Source organism: Colius striatus, chromosome 5, assembly GCF_028858725.1.
Source record: "Colius striatus isolate bColStr4 chromosome 5, bColStr4.1.hap1, whole genome shotgun sequence".
NCBI classification, from domain to species: Eukaryota; Metazoa; Chordata; class Aves; order Coliiformes; family Coliidae; genus Colius; species Colius striatus.
The window spans coordinates 16,227,505-16,250,940 of record NC_084763.1 but is presented as its reverse complement, the minus strand read 5'-3'; the positions used below and the strand labels follow the sequence as shown (position 1 = coordinate 16,250,940).

At 38.2% G+C, this 23,436-nt stretch overlaps 1 protein-coding gene across 4 annotated transcripts in view; it reads left to right on the top strand.

The window, feature by feature from the left end:
- RBMS3 (RNA binding motif single stranded interacting protein 3) overlaps window positions 1-23,436 on the top strand; it is a 449,717-nt gene that overhangs the window by 381,377 nt on the left and 44,904 nt on the right. For all 4 annotated transcript variants that reach the window (XR_009818745.1, XM_061996425.1, XM_061996424.1 and 1 more), the window contains exons 9-10: window positions 1,948-2,044; window positions 4,659-4,709. Coding sequence is in view for 3 of the 4 variants with exons in the window: in XM_061996425.1 (XP_061852409.1) it covers window positions 1,948-2,044; window positions 4,659-4,709 (148 nt within the window). In the remaining variant the exon portion in view is untranslated. The remainder of the gene's footprint in view (window positions 1-1,947; window positions 2,045-4,658; window positions 4,710-23,436) is intronic.

Below are 23,436 nucleotides of genomic sequence, written 5' to 3'. Positions count from 1 at the left end.
TGCCTCGTCTTTGTCTGAGCAGTTTGTACACAGTATGAGTGCAGTGCAAGTGCCAGGCTGATAGATGCAAGAAGAACAGGATGAACTAAATGTGTTGTTTTCTCAAAAGAAAACAGTTCCTATACTGCCCTTCAGCTTAAGAGATTTATATGTATTTCTATACATTATACATTTTACCCATAGGGTAAATACTGCCAGTCTGTCATTGACTGTTTTCATTTGCCTCATGCAGCATTTCTTAGTTCATCCACTTAGCAACAGCATAGCCAAAGAGATTTCTGGTTAACCTTGATCTGGGAGAAGATCCCTGTACCAGGACTTAGATAACATATGCATCATGCTGGTGCCGTAGATGAACTCAACTAGTGCTGTAAAAATCCTTTCCCCACAATGTTGTATGAATTTAATGTTTGATACAGGCAGTGGGATAAATATGTCTCTAACTACTCACAATAGGATATATATAAAAGTGGGCAAAGGCACAGTTTTAAAATAGTCTCTGTGCAAGCATTGTAAGGGCAGATAAATGTTCCTAAAATAGCAATACATTTCTATTAAACAAAAATCACTCATACGCCACCTGCTGCTTTTGGCATTTTAAAATCTTGTTTGGAATAGGGAGAACAAATGATTGCTGCTCTGTCTCCCTCTCCCCTCCTAACTTCGACCATTTCCACCCAGCCTTCAAAGACAGCAGCCTGGTTTTTCCAAAGCTGTTGGTTGGATGAATTTAGGGGTTATTTGAGCCTGCATCCAGAATGAATGTATCCAGTCTGAACTAGACTGATTAGTACTAAATCCAGGATGCCAGGGCCATCAGGAAGCAGAACACTTGTTTAAACACCAGTAATGATTTTTTTTTTTGTCGCATGGCTCTCATGGATAGCTGCTGTTGATTGCCTCAGCATGGGGAGAAAAAAACCATAAAAGGACAGGGAGTGAAATCCACTGCACTGTTACAGAGAAGACATATGTGCAGTCTTCTGTTACTTGTAGGATTGATGCTCGCTATATGAGAAGGATCTGCATGGGGTTTAAATTGGACAAGAGAACATTGCACAGGAATGTTTCTTTCTCTCAGGATCCAAAATATCAGCATTTTGACAACTATAAGAACACAAATGTTTGTTTCCTAAAGAAATATTCTTTTTCTGGCTTACAGTTAAAACTGAAAAAGGGCAAATCCAAAAATCTTTACAAGAACACACTTATTAAGTACGTACACAATCCACTAATAGTAATATTTTCCAAGTGATATTTTATCAATAATCATTAACAGCAGGGAAGGAGAAGGAATATGACATTTACTACCATCAAGCAAATAATGTTTGCAACTGTTGTTCATAGCATGCAACAGTGGAACTAAAAACAACTAAATTTGAGATTTTCAGTGCTGCCTAGGGCATTTAGACTCATAACTCCTGATACATTTCACCAGAAGGTGGGCTTCTGCTCTGCTTCTGGTGAATATAAAAATTTCAGCTAGAGTTTTTGTAGCCATCCCTTAATAAAATAATTCAAGCATGTATACAGAATGTGTTATTCTCAGCACTGAAGCATTAAGGTTTGAAAAGAGAACAGTGCCGCATGTAAAAATGAAATCAGTAATATTGTCTTCGATATCGTGTAAGAAATTTCCTTTCACTAGCTAGCACTCTGGAAAATCAGCTGTCCTTGCATTTCAGATAATTGCTTCTTGTGTCATGAAGTTCTATATTTGTGCTAGTTGAAGTGAGAAAAATATGCTTTCTGTAAATACTCCTCCTCCTTTCCATTTTCGAGGTCTGTTCAGTGGTGCCATCACATCTTCTTTACTGTGGTTTTGGAAATAGATGGACATAATTATCTGTGTAGACTCTTTTTGTTTTTGCCTGGGAGGCAGTGAATTAGTTAGTCAGAGCCTGGCAGTCGAAAGGTTCAAAAAAATCTCACTTTTGTTCTTTGCAGATTTTATTCCTCACCGTACAGTATTCCAACAAACCGCATGATTCCACAGACATCAATCACACCATTCATTGCTGCTTCCCCTGTCTCTACATATCAGGTACGTCACATTTGCGCTGCTCGTCTACTGTGTTTCCCAGTTAATTATGTTTTGGATGTGGATGAAGGCAGAGTGTATACCACAGACAATTGCACCCTCAAGTTGCACTTTAAACAAAAGGCTTTCAAGTAGTATTCAGGTATCATTTGGTGTAGGGTTTCAAGTGTTTCCTGCATTCTTTAACAATGAAAGCCACCTTATTTCTTTTATTTCAATCAACTTCTCTAGTAAACAGCATTTTGCTTCATTTCCATTTGACAACAGTAGAAATTTATAATTCTTATTAAAATGTTGGGTTGTTTTTTTTTTCATTTTGACTCCCCTGCATTAACCAAAAGGGATTTTTTTAAATGCAGGGGCTTTTTTGTGCTTTATGTTGGCTGCATTGTATTTTGACCTTTTGACCTCATCTGTATTTGCTCCAGTAACAGCATCCTTTAGAAGTGCTCATTTTTATCCAATAATCCCTGACAAAGCAAGTTACTTGAGGATAACAGTCCCCATATCCTTTAGTCTCCCACAGGTTTTGTCGTTCAGAATTTCTCTTTTCAGCATATCACTCACTGATCTTCATTGAGAAATTATTGCCGTGCTCTGGCTTTCTGAGGTGGAAGTCAAAACCAGGTTGTATAGTTTTGTTATTAGCCGTTCTCTGGGAACATGTCACTTCACTCTGAAGCTGGTCATTGGCTATACATTTTCCTGTTTCAGTTATTTCTGTCCTGTAGCATCAGTGCTCTTCCAATCATGGGTTCTACCTGAGATAAGCTACTTGAACTTGCAAAGCTGCATGCTGGGTTTTCTTAATGTTAGGGTTGGTTTGCTGGGGAGGGGTTTAAGATGGTATGTCACTGCTTACAGGCAATTCTGGGAGATTGTCCTTAACACTCGTTGTGTTTTAAGCTTGATCTTCAAAGACAAATGACTCTTATATTTTTCTTTGATTTTTGTGTTATTAAATTTTAAATGGCTACATAATACTTGCCAAGCAAATGTTATTTTGGTGAGATATATTCAGTAAATTTCAGTAAATGGTAATACCAAAGACATATCGGAGACATTTGAGTGCAGCTCGTGTGCACTTTTCTCAGTAGCAAAGCTGGTTTCAGAGTCATATTCAGGATGCTGAATTCAGGCCACCGAACCAGTTGTTCCTGCCGCTGCTCCACAGTTCACAGTTGCTTCCTTCTCTCATCACAACTTGAACTACTGTATTGGTTCATGGTTTGATACATTTGCATGGTTTGATGCATTTGCACCAAAACCATTGATGTTCATTTCTTTAACCCATATAATTTATCCATGGATAGTTTGCAGTGTAAGCCCAAAGTCATTTGCCCTGGCACAGAGGAGGAACTGCAAGGATACGAGAGTGGGAGCAGCGAACAGCAGCAAGCTGTGGCAGATCTGATATATTTTTCAACTGGTGGGGATTCACAGCAGAAAATTTTGTAGTAGAGATGTGTTTGCATATGTGTGTGCTAGTCCTGATTCTAGAGATGTTTCATTGAATTTGCTTTTCAAGAAAAAAAATCTAGCAAACTTCACCAAGTGTTGAAGCACACAATTATACAATATATTTTCACCACTTGCTTCATGAACAAAATCATAGGGCATATGGAGAATTGGGACCTTGGAGCTTTCTCCTAATCATCTCTGGTCAAGCTCAGTCTGAGATGCCTCATTGCCATCTTTGTGAGCTTGGGGATGGCTAGTGATGTGCCTACTGATGCTTGTAGCACAGCTAGATTTTTTTGTGTACCTCCTGTGTGTTGTGATGCCCAGACCAATGCAAAAGGAAACTAGGATACACAATTCTTGATGCTGGATCTAAGTTATGATAGCATGTGGGCCATGCTTAGCAGAAGAGGGAGTTACGGCTCAGAGATGGCCCTAAAAATGCACAAGCACCCTGTGATGCGTTTGATTGTTAGTAAAAATGGTATATCCATGGAATCTGTTATATGTCAATCATAAGGCAGAACAATAAAGAAGGGCTTTGGTGAGGCATAGAGAGTTCTGGTGCAATGGACCCCACGAAACCCAAGGTACGAGCCGTTCCTGTGAGATGGGGACTTCTTAAGCCAGCTTTGCCATGGAAGCTTTCAATTAGAATAAGCTTCAAAAACGCAGAATTAGATCTACAATCCTTACTGAAAACAGAAGAAATTGTTCTAGGACCTCTGATAATGTTTAATACTTTTGAAAGTTCATACAGATACTTTTCAAAATAAACTTTTGAGCATTTTATGTCTCCTGCGCTGTCAGTTGGTTGAGATGTTTGTGATTATATTGATGGATGAAAGCAAAAATACAAATGAAAAACGTAGGACAATGTGGCATAATAAAGACTGCTTTATGAGATTAAATGGTGTGGATCATAGAAGTGGTGCAATTGCTCAGCCTTCTGACTTTGGTAGAAGACGTTATCAAATGAAATTTGCAAGCTTTTTCCTTTTTCAATAACTTTATAAAGCATAAGTGAAATTTGTGTTATTACATGACTTAAGTCTTTTGCCAAATTAGTACTGTAGTTGCAATAGAATATTTTCAAGCAAGTCTTTGAGTTCTGTTTTAAACTTTTATGTGCTAATTAAAAGTATTTGATATGCAGGTCCAGAGTACTTCATGGATGCCTCATCCGCCATATGTTATGCAACCAACAGTAAGTGGATACTTGTTTATATCCAGCTAAAAGTGCTTAGATTTTAGTAGCCTGGCACTGTCAACCACATTGAAATCCTAGGTCACGTAAGTGCAGCGAGCTGCTCCCTTTGACAAGAGCCTCCACTGTAAAGATTCTGCTTCTTTAGAGAGCATCATTTTTAGTGAAAAGGGGAGAATGGGTGATAAGTTTTCTAATTGCATTGATTATAAGAGAATGAAGAGCTCTAAAGTGTTGCTTCTATAGCTTTACTTCAAGGACTGCAAGATAACTGCATTTCTTCATACTTTGAATTGCCAGGATCAACACATTATCCCTCCCTTATATTTTTATCCATCAAAAAAGTCCTTTTCAGTTGTATATACTTAACAGCTCCTCAGTGCTTCAGTAATGAATTTCAAGTACTGGAAAAGGGCACAGCTGTCTTACAGAGACTGCCAAATCTGAATTTGCTTTATGATTTGACCAGTCAATTCTCTTTTTTTTTCCCCCTCAGCAAATTATTGTCTTTCATCAATTTATAGCTGCTGCTGCTTAAAGCTGCATTACACTCTACCAATGTTTATTAGAAGCAGTGCGTGTGATTTTTTTGTTTACCTCACAGAAGAGTTTTGACGAACTTTGCCTAAATATTAGAGAATATACCATAAGGAAAGAACACACTGAATCTTGATATGTACAGATCGCTTTAGTTTCATTTCCATCCTTTGATCGGTTTCTCAGGTATGGATCCACTTAACAGTGTCATTAATCAAAATTCAAATGTGTTCTCTACGTAAATATCAATGCATTGATTTATGTGAGGGAGGTGAAATTAAAATGAAAGTGCGTAGTTTAGGATTTTTTTAGGATTTAGGATTATTTGTATTCAAATATTTAGACTTCATAGTAGAGTAACCTCTGACGGGAGTTAGATGTATAACAGTGTGGATTTAATTACACTACGTACCCATTTAGTAGCACAGGGCTCTCATCCCAGTTTGAAACCCCCTTCCACATCTCCTGACTGTTTGGAGATAAGTTCTTCCGTTTTTTCTCACCAGGAAATGAGCATAGCATGGGACTGTCTGTGTCCTGGAAGCCCAATTTCTGGAGTATTACACCTCTCTCCAGGCCCTGATGGAAGTTTCCATCTCAGTGGAGCAAAGCTACGAATTCCTTGTAGGGAGGCAAGCTGTATTAAACAAACACATGGTTAAGATCAGTCCTGTATTCTGCTATTTAGATTTAATTGCAGACCACGAGAAATCTTAGATGTGGGTATATTAGGAGTTGTCAGACATGTGGAAGCCAAAGGATCTCTGATCCTTTCAGTAAAGACTCTAAAATGAAAATTTAAGCAGCTTACCGATCCCAGTTTTTGTGTTTTTGTGTGTTTGAGTTTCATTTGACAGTGTTCAGCAAAGCATTTTTCTGCAGTACTAGAAGAGGTGTTTTAGTGTGGTGACTGGATGTATTTACCCCTTGGTCAAGGGCTGTGAAAGGAAAAATAACTTTTATAGTGAGTGGCACCCTCAATATGCCAAGTTAAATTTGTGTTCATTGCCAGCCAGAGAGTTGTGTCAATGAAAGGATGTGTACTTGTAGAGAAAAAGCAGAGAGACAGTGGGTAAGTGGTGTAACATTTCAGTTCCAGTGTCATTGCCATTATGAGTTACTTGCATGTGTTGTCTGTATCAATCCCAGCCTCTTCACTGAGCGATTTTTCCCATGTGTTTCCGAGGATTACATTCTTAAATAAATGGACATGAGACATTTAGTACTGAAGAAGCATAAAAGCAAAAAGGCAGAACTACCGCTCCCCAGGTTTCATTCAAAGATGAATTCTTTATTAGAAATGTCTGAAAAGTTGTCAGTGAGTTGCTACACAGAGGACTCAAGAGGCATCAGAATTAATGGCCTGTTTTGAAAGAAAATAAAGAATCTGTGTCCATTGTAAGTTTGCTGTAGTTTCATGCCTAACTATAGACTCTATTCTAGTCATTTCCATATCTTCTAAAAAGATGAAGAAATTGGCAGAATATTAAGACATGAGGTTTGGTAAACTTGTGAGCTGATGAAACTGGGAACTTTCAAATTCAATTAGCTTTTTGTTTCTTCTCGTAACTTAGTTTGCTCTGTTATTGCCTAAATTGCCGCTACTTTACTTCATAATATTTTATTATATGATTGATTGTGTGACATGATGTCCCACTGGAAGCCACTGCAGATAAATATTCTGTTCCACTTGCCTCAGGAAGGAGAACATTTTGTTAAGCCTCTATTATTCTTTGTGAGTAGAGATGAACTCCTACAGAAAGCAAGTATTGAATTGCTCAAATGCTGGTGGTTAATCCTTTATTTTGATTATAAGTGTCCACTAAATCACGTTACTGGATGATTAGCTTTTTATTTCCGACAGAAAGTCCTACTTGATGTTTATGTGTAATTTAACATCAAGTAAAGTCACTCATGACAGAATAATAGGCAGGACCACGCTGTAGAGGAGACAAAAGAGTTTTTTCATTCCTTGTGCTGTGCACAGACAGGATAGTTTTCTCCCAGGCTGGCAAGGTTGCTGATGGGAGGGAAACGCTGTGCCGCAAGACGTTACCAGCCTGTGTCTGCCTGCCTCTCTTCTGCCAGCCCATCTCATTTCCTTTGCCGCCTGCCTGCCCAGTCATTTAAATACCGTGCTCCTTCAGCAATATCTCCTGCAGTAGATTGCCCTGCCAGACATGTTGCTCTTTTGTTTCCCTAATGTATGGATTTCAGCCACATTTTTCCTGATTTGCACGTTCTGTATCCTTTTACTTTGTGGATTTAAAAAAAAAAATCACTGCTAGAGTAAAAGATTGTCTCTGCAATTCCTTCTGGAGCTTTTTAACTACGATCAGATAAACCTTTGACTCTTAACAAATAACAATAACATATATATTAACTGAAAATATTTGCTTATGTTGCTTTCCATTCCCCAGCATTGTTTGTCTTCTTAAAAGCCTTGTGATCTCCTTAAAAGCAGATAACAAGCAAATTGACATTTTATGAGAAAAGAACAGCCAATTTTTTTTTTCCTATGGGAAGAAAGTCAGATGGGCAGTCAAGGACTCTGCAGGTATATCATAATTGACTCATGATTTTCCCTGGAACTTTTAACCTTGATATTGTAGCTTGATGCCAATGAGCACCTGCAAATACATTTTTTAAAAGATATTTTTTTTACAAAATCTGTGATTTTTGCCATGGAAAATTAATAACAAATAAGTTGAGGTAGCATTGCTATTTTAAAATACATAGTACTAAAAACATTTTTCTGCTGGCATAGTAGGGTCACATGTGAAAACCTTACACACCTTTTTGCTTGCGCAACCTTCAGGATTTTGGAAAACAGAATTCCTGAATCATGATGAAGAATTTACCTTGAGGCTCATGTGTGACTCAGACACTTTTGAAAAATATGCCCTTTGTAAATGGAACCTTCACCACTTTTTTACCATATTGTCTGCACTGTGCCTAAGTAAGAATGCCTCAAATTTGCCAGTTTTGTTGCTTTGCCACGTACTCCGGTCCCTCTGACTAGCTGTAATAGAAGACAAGCTCCAGAAGAGTTATGGCAGTGTAGGTTTGAATTTATACTGTCAGAACATTTAATGCACTGATGGTAGTCTGGGCTCCATTTAGTTAACTATAGCTTTCAAAGTACAGTGCTCACTCATCCCTACTTGAAACAAGTCTTGTATTTCATTACTGCCTCAGGATAAGGCTAGACGGATAGCGATGACAGAATCAAAACATAAATGGGATAAGAGTTATTCTGGGGATTTATAACATTTGCCATATTAGTGTGTTTTTCTTGTAGTCCCTGAAGGCTGCCTGATAGTTCAGGGCAAACTTTGAAAAACATTTTGTTTAAAGTCAATTCACGTATAGATAATCTTCACTTTTACTAACAATGACAATTGTGTAAAAAGTTTTTGATACAAATCTCTCTAACAAATAATGCATGTACTCTTCCTCTCTAAAGGCAAGGTTTTTTTAGTGGACCAACAGAAATGCTCTACCTCAATACTGTTTGTGCATACTGGTTTGCGCTTACCCTCTTTTATTTGCAAGTAAAACTGTGTGCCTATAAGTAATCACTGGGTATGCACAGATAGATGTTCTTGTCAGTCCAGAATAGTTTCTGCCTTAATAGCTGCAGAAGGAATATGCCAGTGGCAGCATGAAAGATGCAAGTGGAGCAGCATATGGAAAAATCTGCTATATAAAGTACATTAAGGAAAACTTCTCTTCTGGATGTTTTTCAAGCCCTTACAGCCCTTCTAGAAAGGTCAATATCTTAACAAACACCCTTATTATTTTCTTCTGTCTTCCTTCCTCTGGCCCATGGTGAAAATAATCTATCTGGTTTTAAAAGCAACAGCAAAAACATTTCTGATTTCATAAGCAGTGAGTTCTCACTTCAGTGAAAAGTGAGTCTGAGTAAGGACTCCAGATTCTTGCCTTTTGATTGCTGTGCATGAACGTAGCATAAAAAGTACAAACTGTCCAACTGAAATATATCAGTTTTCATTTTCTCACTAGCGACTCTGTTGTTTTGGATAATGCCCAAAATACCACAGCAGTTTCAGTGTTTTGATTCCTATGCTCTCAAACAAAGAAGTTCCTTGTGCTCCGTTTAGTGCCCTTCTCCCAAGATGGTTTTCTCTACCTCAAGTCTGTACTCTAATTTTTTAGCAAATAGAGCAAGGAGTCCATCTTGCATTTGCCTGTTTGAGGATAAGGGTACAAAGCATGTCCTCTGCAGACAGTTGAGCCCTGCCTCCAAGGTGAAATATGAGAGTTTGGTTAGCTGGTATGAAAAGTAAACAGGAAATAATTCTTAAAAATTGGAATCTCCAGCTAGCCTTTTAACTTTTAGCTGTGTATTTTTAAGAGATCCTTTGAATGTGAACTTACTTGAACTTTTAAGGCTAAAGAGTTTAGAGGTTGAAATAACTAACCAAATACCAATGCCAAAGTTCTGCTGAACAATTTTCATTCTAGTGTTTCCTGAGGCAGAAAATCAAGGACTGCCAATACTATAACTCTGATAATCAAGACAGTAATTGACAATGTTCCTTTGGGACAGGCAGGCTTACATGAGATCATTTTCTACCTGCCTCTCACCCAGCACCCGCAGTATATAGATGTTGTCATAGTGCTACAAAGTGGATAATTTCAGATTCAGCTGAGTACACACTGACTCTCTCTAGTGCCAGGTACCATTATGTTGAGGTGAGTACTCGGGACAAAAAAGCAGTGCTGAAGCTCTAAAATCACTTATACCTATAAGTGATTCACCAAAGTTACATCTTGTATTCAAGTGTAGGGGGTTGTATGTTTGATTATACAGCTTTTCTGTAATCATATCAAAGTATTACTGCAGTCATTTTTTCTGCTGTTGTAGAAATTAATCTGAATTAGTATGAATGGCAGAAAAAGATATATCCAAGTCAGGTTTCCAATCCTTTTTGACACTCTGCTACAGCCCCCTAGTGAAACCAGACATTTTTTTGTGATGGCAGCGAGACACACTGCATATGGATTCATTTAGAAAACACGGATGGGAGAACTACAAATGTTTCCAGTAGACAAGCCCTTGCACTTGAGGAACTTGCGCTTTGCTGTTTTGTCCTAAAAAAGTTTTCAGAGTTATAGTAACATTTTCTTTTCTTTCAAATATTCTGCAGAAAGTGCGAATGGGTAAACCATCAGTCTAAGATTTTTTTAAAAGACATTTACATTAGTGGAAAAAACATACATATATATATATATATATATACACATATTTCGTGCAAATCTATAAACATATATGGAAAAGATATTCGGAAAAGAAGGCAGCTCAACCTAAATTTGAAAAATACCCCAGAGATTTTGAAGTCAGGAAGTTCTAGTTGAAGGTATGGAATATTGATTTGTTTTTAACAGAAAAGATGAAATCTTAACCGTGGGCCTTCATTGTCAAGAAAAAATCTTAACACAACAGCTGGTTAAAAGCAATATATTTTATCAAAAGGAGCTATTTCTTTAAAATATAGTTATTAATCAATAGTCATTAGAGTACCTTCTGTGAAAAAATGTACTGCATTTAAAAAAAAAATCAATCTCTAATTTTATAGGAAGCCTGCAGTCTGTTTTAAGTTTTCCAACTTTGTGTTCATCAACTAAGACTGAAAATCACTAACACTTTATTTCATATAATATATGTAACATCTCGAGTAGCATGTAGATTTGCATTTACATCAACTTCTAAATTTACACCAAGTCAGAAACCTGAACATGAACTGTAAAGGTTCATATGTCATACTTGCCATTTTGAGCAAAAATTCCTCATCAACTGAGCACTGGTCAAGTTAAGTATTGTCCAGGTTGTAGATTAATAAGTAGGCAGAATGTGATAGGATCAGGAGAGAGCGATGGACTGTGTAAGCACATGGTATTAATTATAGGCCAAGAGTTAGATTAATGAGTGTGCAGAATGTAATGGGCTCAGCAGAGTGGTGAATTAGGTAAGCATGTGATATAAATTTGTCAGATGATTTCTCAGTTTAGCTCATCATCAAATATACTGCCATGTGTATTGCATTATGGTTACGCATGCATGCATACCTGTGTTGTGATCTAGAGAGATGTGATACATGTGTGTTACAACCCTTTCTCTCAAATTCATCCTCCATCATGGACCATCTCTTTTTTTTCTTTTTTTGCCTGTTAATGTCCATTGTCTTCCACTTGATGATAATATTATCCAGCCTCTGCAGTGAAAGCTCTGCTACTCAAGCTTAAGCAAATGAGACGATATGCATGTAGTGAGCAGGGCACAGGCGCTCTCGTGGCACAGATGGTCGTATAGTGCAATTGCCGAATGTGACTGGAAAGGAAAGGCAACAATTCCCATCTGCCATATGCAGCAAAAAACTTTTAAGTAAGCCTGTGCTCTAGGAGCACAGATATTTCTGGGAATTACAGATATTTCTGGTGGCAAGTCTGGGAATAATCTACTGTGGGTGCATACTGCACACAGTGGTGGGTCTCTTTCCCATGATGGAGATAATGCCATTTCTATACTGCACTTAAGCTGTTGCTTTAGGACAGTTCTCCATCAGAAAGGGACATGGAGAACTTTCCTTTCAGCTTTTCAAAATCCATTCCTGTACTGCAAAAATCTATGTTTCCACAGATGAGACACTGAAGAAGGGAACAGCCCTGTGAACCCAGGAGAGTGCTTATGGGGAACAGCTGTATTATACAATTAGAGTGGTGCTAGGGCACATTGCAACTAAGGTGGTTCCAAAGTAAGAATTACAAAGATGGGCACAACCTGGCAAAGTTGTAAATGTGACTTCCTACTAGTGAAGGATCAAGTCAAATTTTAGGCTATTGACAAGATATTTCTTTATATATGAGTAGGAAGGAGGTTATGTAAGTATCAAAGTATAAACAGCGTTTACTTACTGTATTAGTATTCTTTAAATATGGCATTCTCATGGGGTTTTTTTTGTCCCACAGATTTCAACTGTTTTTGGAAGTAAATTCCAAATGGAAATCCTGAATACTTGTTCAGCTATACAGGGAATGTATAGCTACATTTATCCTTGTTGGAGCTTCTTTTTTGATCTGAGCCTGCCTTTCCTCACAGTGGTTTCAAAGGATGCACATAGGCTTAGAGCATTTAGTGACAGATACCTTTTCTTCTGCCATCATCTGATCTGTTGTGTGACCTTGGAGAAAACATCATTCTTCTCAGCCTCAGTTTCTCATTTCTCTTTCTTTTTTTAATCCCAGTCTATTTAGATAATAAATCTGTCGTACCACAAAATATCTTTTACTAGATGTTTGTAAAAAGTCTGGTGGAACAAAGGCCTACCTTGACTAATACCTCTAAACACAGCCTCACAACGATGCTATTAACATTTAGAGTATTCCCGTTAAATACTAAAATAAGCCTGTCCTAGCTACAAAGGGAAATATTGGTTCTGATTTTTACCGGTGTAAACCTAGAGTTAACTTTGCTTAAGAATATTGAATTGCATAGGTGTGAAACAGTGAGAATGAGAACAGAATCATGCCTACAGCAATGAATTGATGAAGGGGACTCTGACACCTTCCTAATCCTTAGAACAAAAGCCCAAAACAAGAACAAAAGCATAGAACAAAAGAACAAAAACATAAATCACCTTATTTATTATTCAAATGTATTCAAGGACCAATTTATGTAAGCAGGGGAAACTAGTTAATCTATGTGTTACTTATGATTGCATAGTAATTTGTCTAGTGGAGGAGTTGTGTAAAAATTTGAATAATGTACTTTAAGGACTTAGTGACCAGTTTATAAGACTCATGATTGCTGCTGTATCCAGGAACCATGCTATATAATCCCTTCCAAGACCTGATTAAGTAGTGCGATTTTTGCCTCTTGATAATCCTATCAGGAGTCTTGTTTCAGGACACTTTTACTCTGAGGATTAACACAGCATTTTTAGTTTCCAACCTAGAGGTACTCCTTTTCATTTTACATCCATCTATTCTTCATCAAACATTCCCCCCTTACCTTCAGTAACTCTTCTTCCTTCTGAATGTTCATGACACTAATTTATAAATGAAAGTCTTACCCACATCTTCATTTTCTAGGCTATCAGCATCCCTATGCAATTGCAGTAACTCGTACCTCTGGCTGTGACAATGTCCCTTCCTTGGATCTGTTCCTCTTTGGATTCAGTTTTCTGGGACAGCCAATGCTCACAGTATTCCAACCTTTTGCACTGTAGTATTAGTACTTGCTTCTCTTCACTGGAAGTACTTTGCTGCATTGTAAAATAACATCTTTTTCCCTTGTGCACTTAACCTTGGTGAAGCAGCCATTAAGTAATTCAGTAATATGCCTAGATTTTCTCCTTTTAAGTTTCCAGCAAATTCTCCTGCTTTATAAAGGAAACCACATTTTAATCTGAGTATCTTCATGACATTGCACTGTGCTCAGTTTAATCCAGTCCTTCCTGCGTGGCAGTTCAATTTGCCACTTTACTGCATGTGCCTCACAGCTTTGTCATTTCCTCAAGTCTTTTTATTCAAGGACATTATTAAAAATATTGGATACAAACAATCCTTTTGGAGATTTTAGTGACCCTCCCACTGAAGCAATATAGCTTGTCCTTTAGCACAACTCGTTGTCATTTCCTCTTTAGTTAATACTTTATCATCCCCAAAGCTTAGTAATTTCTGGTGTAGTGCTGCCTGAAATACTTTATTGACCTTCAGAGAGCTTAGATCTGTTGTGTGTCCTTTGTCTAGAAAATAGGTCATTTTTTTAAAAAAAATGAGGTTAGTTAGTTCTATCTTTGGTTTATCTATATTCTACCTTCATTAATATCCTTGAGTCCTGGCCTCTGGTCCTGTCCTTACATGTGCCAGCTCTTCCATTGCTCTGCAGTAGAGATGATCCAATCTTGGTTCTTCATTTCACTTGTACCCACAACTTGAGTTCAGTAACTTCTCTGGGTTTTTCGTCTCCTTTGACTGTATTCATTCTTCTGCCCAAACTCTCATTCTCAGAAAGCTACTTCTGATGTCTGATGGCTCATGTGGGAAATTGAGACAGTTTCCATACCCTGTTGGCACTACTTCTGAAGTACCTTGTGAAGTCCCCATCCTCACTGCATGGGGAGTCCAGCTCCGGGTTCTGTCCTTGTTTTTTTTTTTTATCTGTGTGAGAAACCGTTTGTTAGGCATTTGAATGTCATTTGCAAAGTCTCAGACTTAGTGAATCTTACTTCTGGCTTTTAGATGTAGCTTTTTTTGGTCGTTTTTTTCCCCCCTTTTGTGTTCATTCTTGACATACTTATTGAGGTGTCTGGGTGAGTGGCTGTCTAATTAACACCTTCTCAACTGTAACTGGTGAAGCATCTTAATAACAATTATTTTTAAATTATTTTTTCAGAGATAGTGCTAACAGATTTTTATATCAATGTATAAATATAAACTGTGATTTGACTTCTTGAAAGTTAGAAACGTCCAAGATATCATAAGTAATAGCTTATTATTGAATGTAGTTATGTCTAATGGTATTTGCCATTCATTTTTTACTGTATTAGATTAAATCCTTTCTTTTCAGTTCAAATGTATTTATAAGGACTGCAATAGTGGCCTAAGCTTTACAGTACAGAGGCAAGTGTAGATCAAGACATATGTATATCTTTCCTAATCTGATTTCAGTCCCATTGAAGTGAAATGGAATGACTGCTTAATTACAGTTTTCAGGTTGTAACCTTATGACCTTCTTTTCTTCACAAACTGGTGTAAATTAGAAATAAATCCATTCTAAGTCCATGCATTCAACAGTGTGTGTCAAAAAACTTCTTGTTATGAAACAGAGGTACCTGCAATGTTGAGAGCAGATTTTCCACGCCTTTCCTACCTGATTTCAAAAACAAAATATAGTGAAATGTAATAGTATAAACAGTGAACATTCTTTGATTGTTTCGTAGTGGATTGATGAAGAATGAGTTGTGTAACACAGTGACAGATCAACAGAGTCTAAAGAAATTTGAAGGAGTACAGAGTCGTTATTTACTGAAACCACCGAAAAGTTATTTTTTTGTACTACCTGCCAAAGAGAGATGCACTTCCAGCAGGGCAGATTTTCTTATCAAATGGCCTGTTGTTAAAAGGACAGTGAAAATTAGGCATTGAAGTTTCGCTTCTTATAATTGTGGTTTAAATGCAACCTGTTAATTTGAATTACCGACTACAGCCTTGAAAATACCTAGTTAAAGGATGTCTGATGAACAGACCTCCCACTCTGTGCCTTTTAAATAAGTTACCTAGGAGGTTTTGTGACATCACTGCAGGCCTGGTTTCACAGAAAAACCCATCTCTAACATCCATCCCAGGTCCCAAGTGTAGCCCTTCACCACTGTGCTTTTCAGAGTGAGAAATCCAGTGGAATTTACCTTTTTTTTTACCTCACACACCGCAAACCACATACACATCTCAAAGTGGGAAGACAATTTGGTTCCTCATTGTCAAATGTCTACTTCTGCCTCTTAAAAAGATGTATAAATCACAGGAAAAAAAAAAAAGTCGTGTAGAGTCCTCATCCAGGGCTCCAGGATAACTATCCAAGCTGAAGGTCATAGGGTTGACATCCTGCTACTGATCTCCATGGTGGGACAAGAGGCCTGCATATGACTCACACAGCAAACAGCCTGCTTTCAAACAGCCTTTGTACTTTTCCTGTACAGCAATCTGTAAATCATTACGCACCCTATCTTTGCCCAGTCCACACAGGATGTGAGTCTGTGTCAGCTCCCAGCTTGATAGCCTTCCTCTTTAGTGCAATCAATAAAAAAACTCCTGCTTGTGGCTTTAGAAATTACTAGTCTATCACCTGCTTCTAGCCAGGAGAGTGGGCAGGTATTCACTGACACGTCTCACATCTGATAGATCTGAGGCTGGAGACATACTGTCTTTTGGCAGGTAGAAGGAGAGACCTGCCATTGTAAAGCTGGTCCATCTACACAGCCACAGCTGCTCCTGGCTAACCCCAGATTCCATGGGCCAGGAGCACAAGCAGCATTTCAGGAGAAGAGTGGTTGCACACACCCCACCACGGTCATTTCATCCTGCTGGCAGGCCATGTCATTTCCATGGAAAGGAGAGAATTCGTCTAGATGTACTTATTTTAAATGGAGATGAAGTGTTTGATGCAATGAGTGTTTCCTGGTGCTTGTCACAGATCTTCAGGGATGGAAGGCGGTGGACATTTGTCAGGAGCAGTTTGAGTGTTTCTGATAGACAGACAGACACAGTGCCCTTTCTCCCTGATTCCTGTCTGTGGAAGTAGCAAAGCTGTATTAGTTTCCTCACTAACTCCTGCTCCAAATTCAGCAAGCAGAGCCACTCATCATGACAACTAAGCTGTGACAGGCCACATCTTACCCAAGGAACAGCACAGGAATAACAAGAATTTGAAGGCACAGACTTCTTCAGTTCCCGTGGCCTTCTGCAGACAGTAACACCCTGTTCATGCCTTCAGCCTCTAGTTGATACCAAATTTTATAAGATTTTAGCCTAAGTCTGCAGAAGTGTTCAAAAACTTGGGCATGTTGGTTTTAACAGGAGATGAATATAGAGACAATTTTAGGCATTGTTAGGGCAGAGTGATGGGGGGGAAATGATCTTTGAGAGATAGTCTTCGTACTGTTACTGCTACCAAGGGAGAATTTGGGCTTAGTGATCAGATTTGGACTCAAAACAGCAAATTTACCTTCTGTCCATACCAGTGTTCATAGTAAAGGCAGTGTGACATTCCTGGAGTAACTCCCAGGACCCTCATACAAGTTTTGCCCTTTTCTTTGTTTTGCCTCCACTTTCCAAGGCAGCAAAGCCATACCATTTTTCCTTGGGTGAAAAAGTTCAGTTTTGGATGTAAAACTGAGAAACTTATTGCTGGGACTGTACAGGTGATGCACACATCTTTTTGATTCTGGGCTTTACATTTCGGTGGATAGTAACCACAGATGTTTCTACAGCAATAATATAAATAGATGAATGTATGTAACTGCCATCCATTCAGAAAAAAAAAGTATTGGATGTGTTTGTACTGTAAGCTGGATGAGCTTATTGTAAAGATTTTGGAATAGAGCTTGATGAGTTTTGAGTACCATAATCTAAGAGAGAACTTCCTAACATGGGGACTGGATGTGCAGCTGTGTTCGTTTGTCTTTCTTCCTGGAGTTTTACATGCCATTCAAACCTGCCTTCCAGATTAAAATCAGTGTTACAGGTTGTGACTTTGAGAGTGTGAGCTATGGTGATTAGCCATGATGTGTTTGTGTTGATATCTGATTGCCTCCCAAATATGCAATGTATTTGAATTCTCTCTGTGTCTCTTTTCATCACTGAACACAAAAGGCAAGTAAAGGAGTAAGTAGGAGCATGCCATTAGTGCTGTTGTGTCAAGTGAAGTATGAAACTGTGCCTTGTTCTTTCTTTTCATCTTCTTGGCTGAGCTGTAACAATATGTAACCGGGTATTATGCTATATTTATTCTTCTCACAGAATAAAAAGCCATGTTAACTCTTTTGTGCTGGTGAAATTCTTGTGGATAAATGGGAGTGACGGAACTCTTTGAAGTTAGTAATTCCAATATCCAGTGTAAGTTGCAGGCACATCACAGGCATTGCCTTTGTATGTTATATGTGCAAAAGGACAATAGTTTTGCTCAAATGTGGTGGTTTCTCCCTGAGAAGTATTTTCTCTATTTCAAAGAACACTATGTATCATTATGACACACTCCAAACTGGAAGCCCAAGCCAAACAATCCAGGCAAGAGCAGAATCAGCAGAAGATTATCATATGTGACAGACGAAGACTCAAAATCCCCAAAGAGTCTTCTGTCAGACACCCAATTTGCTCTAGGTATCATTGGTTAATTAGTTGTTGTGAAGGCAGTGCACACTAACGTGAAATTGTTTACCTTCATTGTGAGTCCATTTTGCTGACCTCTGACTTAGGAACTACAGTAAATGTCGTGAGCTACAGTGAGCTGTTCAGGCCTTCTGTGATGATCTGCTTAGCCCTTGAAGCAGCTGACCCGTAGATATACACAGATAGCAAGTTTATAGCAAATACACTTGATCAGAAATAAAAAGATAATCAATGTCTCTAAAATGTAGGATAGGTGCCAACAGTTTTTAAATTTTCTCTGCAGAGTTAAAGGACCTGGAATGCAACTTCCTAAAAGTGATGAAACAGTTCTGATGATTGATATGAGCCTCTATTTTCCTGAAGGTTTTCAAAGGCTTCGGTAATGTTTCTGAAATACTCCAATAATTGGTATTGTACATTAAAAATCCTGCCAAGCTTTCTAATTAAATGCAGTCATAGGTGCTTCTCAAAACTGAAATTAACTACTTGTTTTGACATATTGTGAGTCCTCTTACACAGGTGGGTAATTCAAGCTCCACAAGGAGTTTTGGTCACCTAGTTTCTCAGTTCAGTAGATCTGCAATTGAATCATTTCCTCTTAATGGGTGACTTGACTAAGTGGTTTGAAAGTAATTAGCAAACCCAGTGGATCTGATATTGAAGTGTCTAATCAGCATCTTATCAGGAACTACTTATTTCCTGTGAGAAACTGCGGTTGACTTCTCAACAGATTCAGAAAGCAACTTGTTGCTCCTTCTAAGGAAGCTAATCAAGGAATGGTTGCGGCATCCCAGACATGTTTTGACTTGTGATGTAGTGATCCCAGCTGATTTAAAAGACACTTTCAGGAAGTCTATTCTTTATTAGTATAGGATGTTTTATTTGGTCTCTTTGAAGAAAGCAGTAATTGAGTTCTTAGAGACGCAGACTATTTTTTATCCACTAATACATTTTAATCTTGGTGCACAGCTATTAATGGGATATGCTTCCACTCCAGAGCAATTCAAATTGATTTTGTTTCTACTTCAGAAATATATTACAGTAGACCCACAGTATATAAAAGTGCTCAGTGTGTTGAGATGAACTAGCCTGATGGTATTTGCAGCTTCTAATGGGAGCTCAGTACATTTAGAGAAGTGGTGATTGATTGCTGGGTGTTCGAGCTAATTGATATAGTAGTGAGTTAGTCAGAAACTCTCAGCTCCATCAAAATCACACATGACATTGCTCCAGTGCCTCTCAATATTGACCAGGTAGTTCATATGATAAAAATGGCATGTTTTGGAGACTTTCAGAGCTGAATGAATCTTCCTTCGGCATCAGTTACATTCTTTCCAGAAAGGCTTCCTGCCTGGAGTAGCATTACTCCTCTGCTGGAAATTTTTTAAAAGGATGTTCTCAGGTCTGTTTATTTTTTATGGGCTTGGATGCGGTCACTGAGATCCTGTGAGATCAGAAGAATGGAATGAAAGTGGCCACAGATGACACTTGAGCTATTTCCACAGCTGGATGCACACCAGCCAGAGTAGGCGGTCCTCTGCAGATGAATTAGTTCGTTGAAGTACATGATACAAAACATCTGTTACAATGAGAGCAAACAAAAACAATGTGCCTTTGAAGACTGAGATTTGTTGGGAGCTGTTTGCAAGGGTGCTGAATGAGGCAGTTGTCAGCAAGGAAACATTTTCAGGCTTGCCCTTGTGTGAACTAAAGCAAAACTACACAGTAGACATATCCAAATTAGATCAAGCAAAAGAAGTGCTTCTCCCAAATTTTGTTACTCTGGTTCTTGATAGGGCAATGGGGAGCAAGAGACCCCTTCTATACCAAATGTTTTTTATACTCTAAACCACTTTAATACAATGGTGTAATTCCAGCTGAGTGGCTGTAAAAACTTAGAAGCTGTGCTGGTACAGTAACTGTTATTCTGTCAGTTGTTCCCCACACTGCTTTATTACCAGCTGTCTTGAAGTGCAATAGACATTTTTCATTGTCACTGCCACCTGATGACAAATAAAACCTTCAAAATGGTTTTGCTCTGAGGAGTAGCTCACAGCTCCTAGCCAGAAGTAGACCTTTCATGTCACCTTAATGAGCAGAAGTGATCCAAGTGTTCCCACCCAATTTTATTCTTACAAGGCAATTACTTTTTGCTGCCTCTGATTTTTTTCCTCACAGTTGAGCTGATGAGAAAGTAGGAATACTAGATATTTCTGGAGTAAACAAACATGCAATGTGTGTAAAGGCTGAAGACAGATCAATCAAAACTGGATGTTTATTGCTTATTGCAGGGCAGTATTGTTCTCGTAGACAGTTTAAAGAAAATACAATAGTCCTAACACACTGTTTTAGCCATGGTAATGATGAATTAGATGCAGATATATACCAAAGCACTGGTTCTTCTCTTTTTCTTCTTTTCTTTTCTTTTTTTTTTTTTCCTGAAACAAGCATACTAACTACCACACAAACTTGATCGATGAGAACTATATCCTATGTGCATAATAGAAAATGACTGCACTACAAAAGCATGCCTACAAAGAGGGTTGGTGCCCAGTCTGTGTGTGCACATCAGGCAGACAGTAGTAGTAAAAGCAATAAATAGAAATTAATCTTTTAGATGGAGTCAGGAGTAAGGATATGTGGGTTTGGACCTGGAGATCCTTTAGTTCTTTCCTTATTGATGGCCTGCTGTGTCTGCACAAGGCAGCTACTTTTTTTTGTAAAGGCTCGCCAACTGGAACAGGAGCTCCTACGGGTCTCCAGCTGTCAGATGTGCCACTGGGAGAGGGCATCTCTCCTGGCTTTGCATCTGTTATCCAGTGATGGGTGTCAGGAAAGATGAGAAGCTACTGAGGAAGCAGTTAAACAAAATTCTTGTTTAGTTCAGTTGATCCTAGTTTATGCTTTCCTGATGAACAGTGTGTTTGCATGCATACATGGTCATAATTTATTATATCTGTACAAAACAATTATAATAATCTTACTTTTATTTCCTAATATTCTTTGATCTCAGATACATCAAAGACGTAAAATTTTAGTCGTGTTGGTGATTAGCTGGAAAGCAAATATGTTGTCTATCAGTACAGAGGATACAAAGCACAAGAAATTGTCCTGGGGGAGTCTAGATTCTACCCTATTTTTTTTCTCCTCATCAGATTTTCCTTTCCTTTTCATCACTTGCCTCAGCCATTTAACAAATGTACTGGAAGTAAAGTTAGCCATTGTGACATTCATTCAGCTTTTTAAACCACCTAGTCACTCAGTATGGATCCTCAATTGAGGAAAAGCAGTTTGTTACATCAAACAAAAATGTACAACAATGTTTCCCTAACTTGCAACAACCCCTTGCGGTCAGTATTGACAAAGGTTTCACGCTTGCTTGCTGTTAGTTTTAAGCAAACCGAGGCTAATGCTGTGCACAGTTCTGATTTGATTCACCCATTATAGTCCAAAGGCTTTGATTCTTAACTTGTGATTAGTGCTCTGGTCAAGAACAGCAAATGAGTATGCTAAATTATTTGGCTCTGCAGTTACTCTTCAAAGCTATCTTTCTGGAAAGAGAAAATGCATGGGGATTATCTTAAAATTTCTGCGGCAAATCTCTGCATCAGTACTTTATGCTTACAGCTGGTGGTTTTATATGTTGCAGCTTATTCTGGAGATTGACCTGTCTCCCCACTTTCGTGCATGAACTGCAAAGATATCATTATCTTCATAAATGTGTTTACTGTCCAAAACCTTTGTATGAATAATTTATGGCAACATTTCAGCCTAAGCATTGTTCTCAGTGTGCATAACAAGTATTTATTCAATGGTCTCATACTGGAAGTTGTTATTAGACTTGTTGCTTTCCTGTTCCAAGGTTGGTTGTCCTTATCTTTATTAATTACTTCAAGTTCTAGACAAGATGGCTGTCTTAGAATCATAGAATCATCCAATGGTAGGGTTACTTTATGGTCTTGCCATAAAATAAGATTTTGTTTCTTGTTAAACAAGTCTACAGGCAGCCATAGGCCTTAGGCTGCCTGTATGGCAAGTACTGCAGAAATACAGAATAACAAAAAAGTTAAAATTGGATTGCTGGGGAAAAAAAGAAAAAAAAAAGTTTTAATTGCAGTCTGGATCTGAATACAAAAGCAAAATCATCTCTTGGAAAAAATAATTATTTAATTACATTCTCTCTGTGAAAATCTATTGGATACCTGCATAGTAATGTACAATTTTATGTCTGTCTCAGGATTAGAGAAATGTGAAATCCTGGAAGCATTCAAATCAGTGACAAAACTGTAATTGATTTTAGTGGAGTGAGGATTGCAGGCTAAATTTTTCAATTCACTAAACTAAGATGTTTATGTTACTGTGATTATTGGATTATGAAGATTTTAACCATTGAAACTGCTAACAGCTTCTGCTAAAAATTTGTCCTGATCTAGTTCTGATTTTATATTTCAGGCTTGTGTTTTTCTTCATTGTTTGCCCGAATTTGTAATCATTTGCAGTGACACAGGGCTGAAACAGTGCAAAACAGGGTCTTTGACGATACCGCAGTTCCTTGATAGTAGAAACGCTACCAGAAAATACCACAAGAAATACTACCGGAAAACCATTTCATGTACTTTTCAGTCCCACAAAGGGATTTTCTATGTGCCTGGAAAAGCCACTGCAGAATAGAAATGTGGCTGCCAAGAGGTTGGTCTCTACCGGGGTTTATCAGAACATATGCTCTTACTTATGTTGTATCTTTTGATGTCAAAGACAAAACAAGGGTTTGGTTGATTTTAGGAGGAACGGGGTTCACATGAAATGAAGATTCAGAAGCATACAGTGCACAGAGTCCAGCAGTCAAGTCTCCATCACTCTGGAATTAATTAGGGCACTCTTTTTTCTATTCACACAGCTCTCAAGAAATGATGGGAGTATTACCCATTTGCCTATTGTCTCATTCCTATTTACCTTCCTTTGCATGTTTCTTGTTTCCTTTTCCTCTGTGGCTACCGGCTACCCTTTGCTTCTGGCTGGGGCTATCAAGACTATTGCATATACAGTACTCTGAATAATAAAATTTGAGTTTGTGGGCACAATCAAGTAATAACTCTAGAACTTGTCTTGAAGTGAAAATGTGCAGAGGGAGAGGGTAGTGACATGTAAAGAAGTTGTGAAGATGTTGTTTTGACTCCACTCCAGGAGACAGCTTTAGGAGAGGGGAGAGGGTGAGAGGAAGAACAAAGACAAAATATCTGTTAGATTTCTGTTTTCATTTCTGGGTTATTGAACTAAG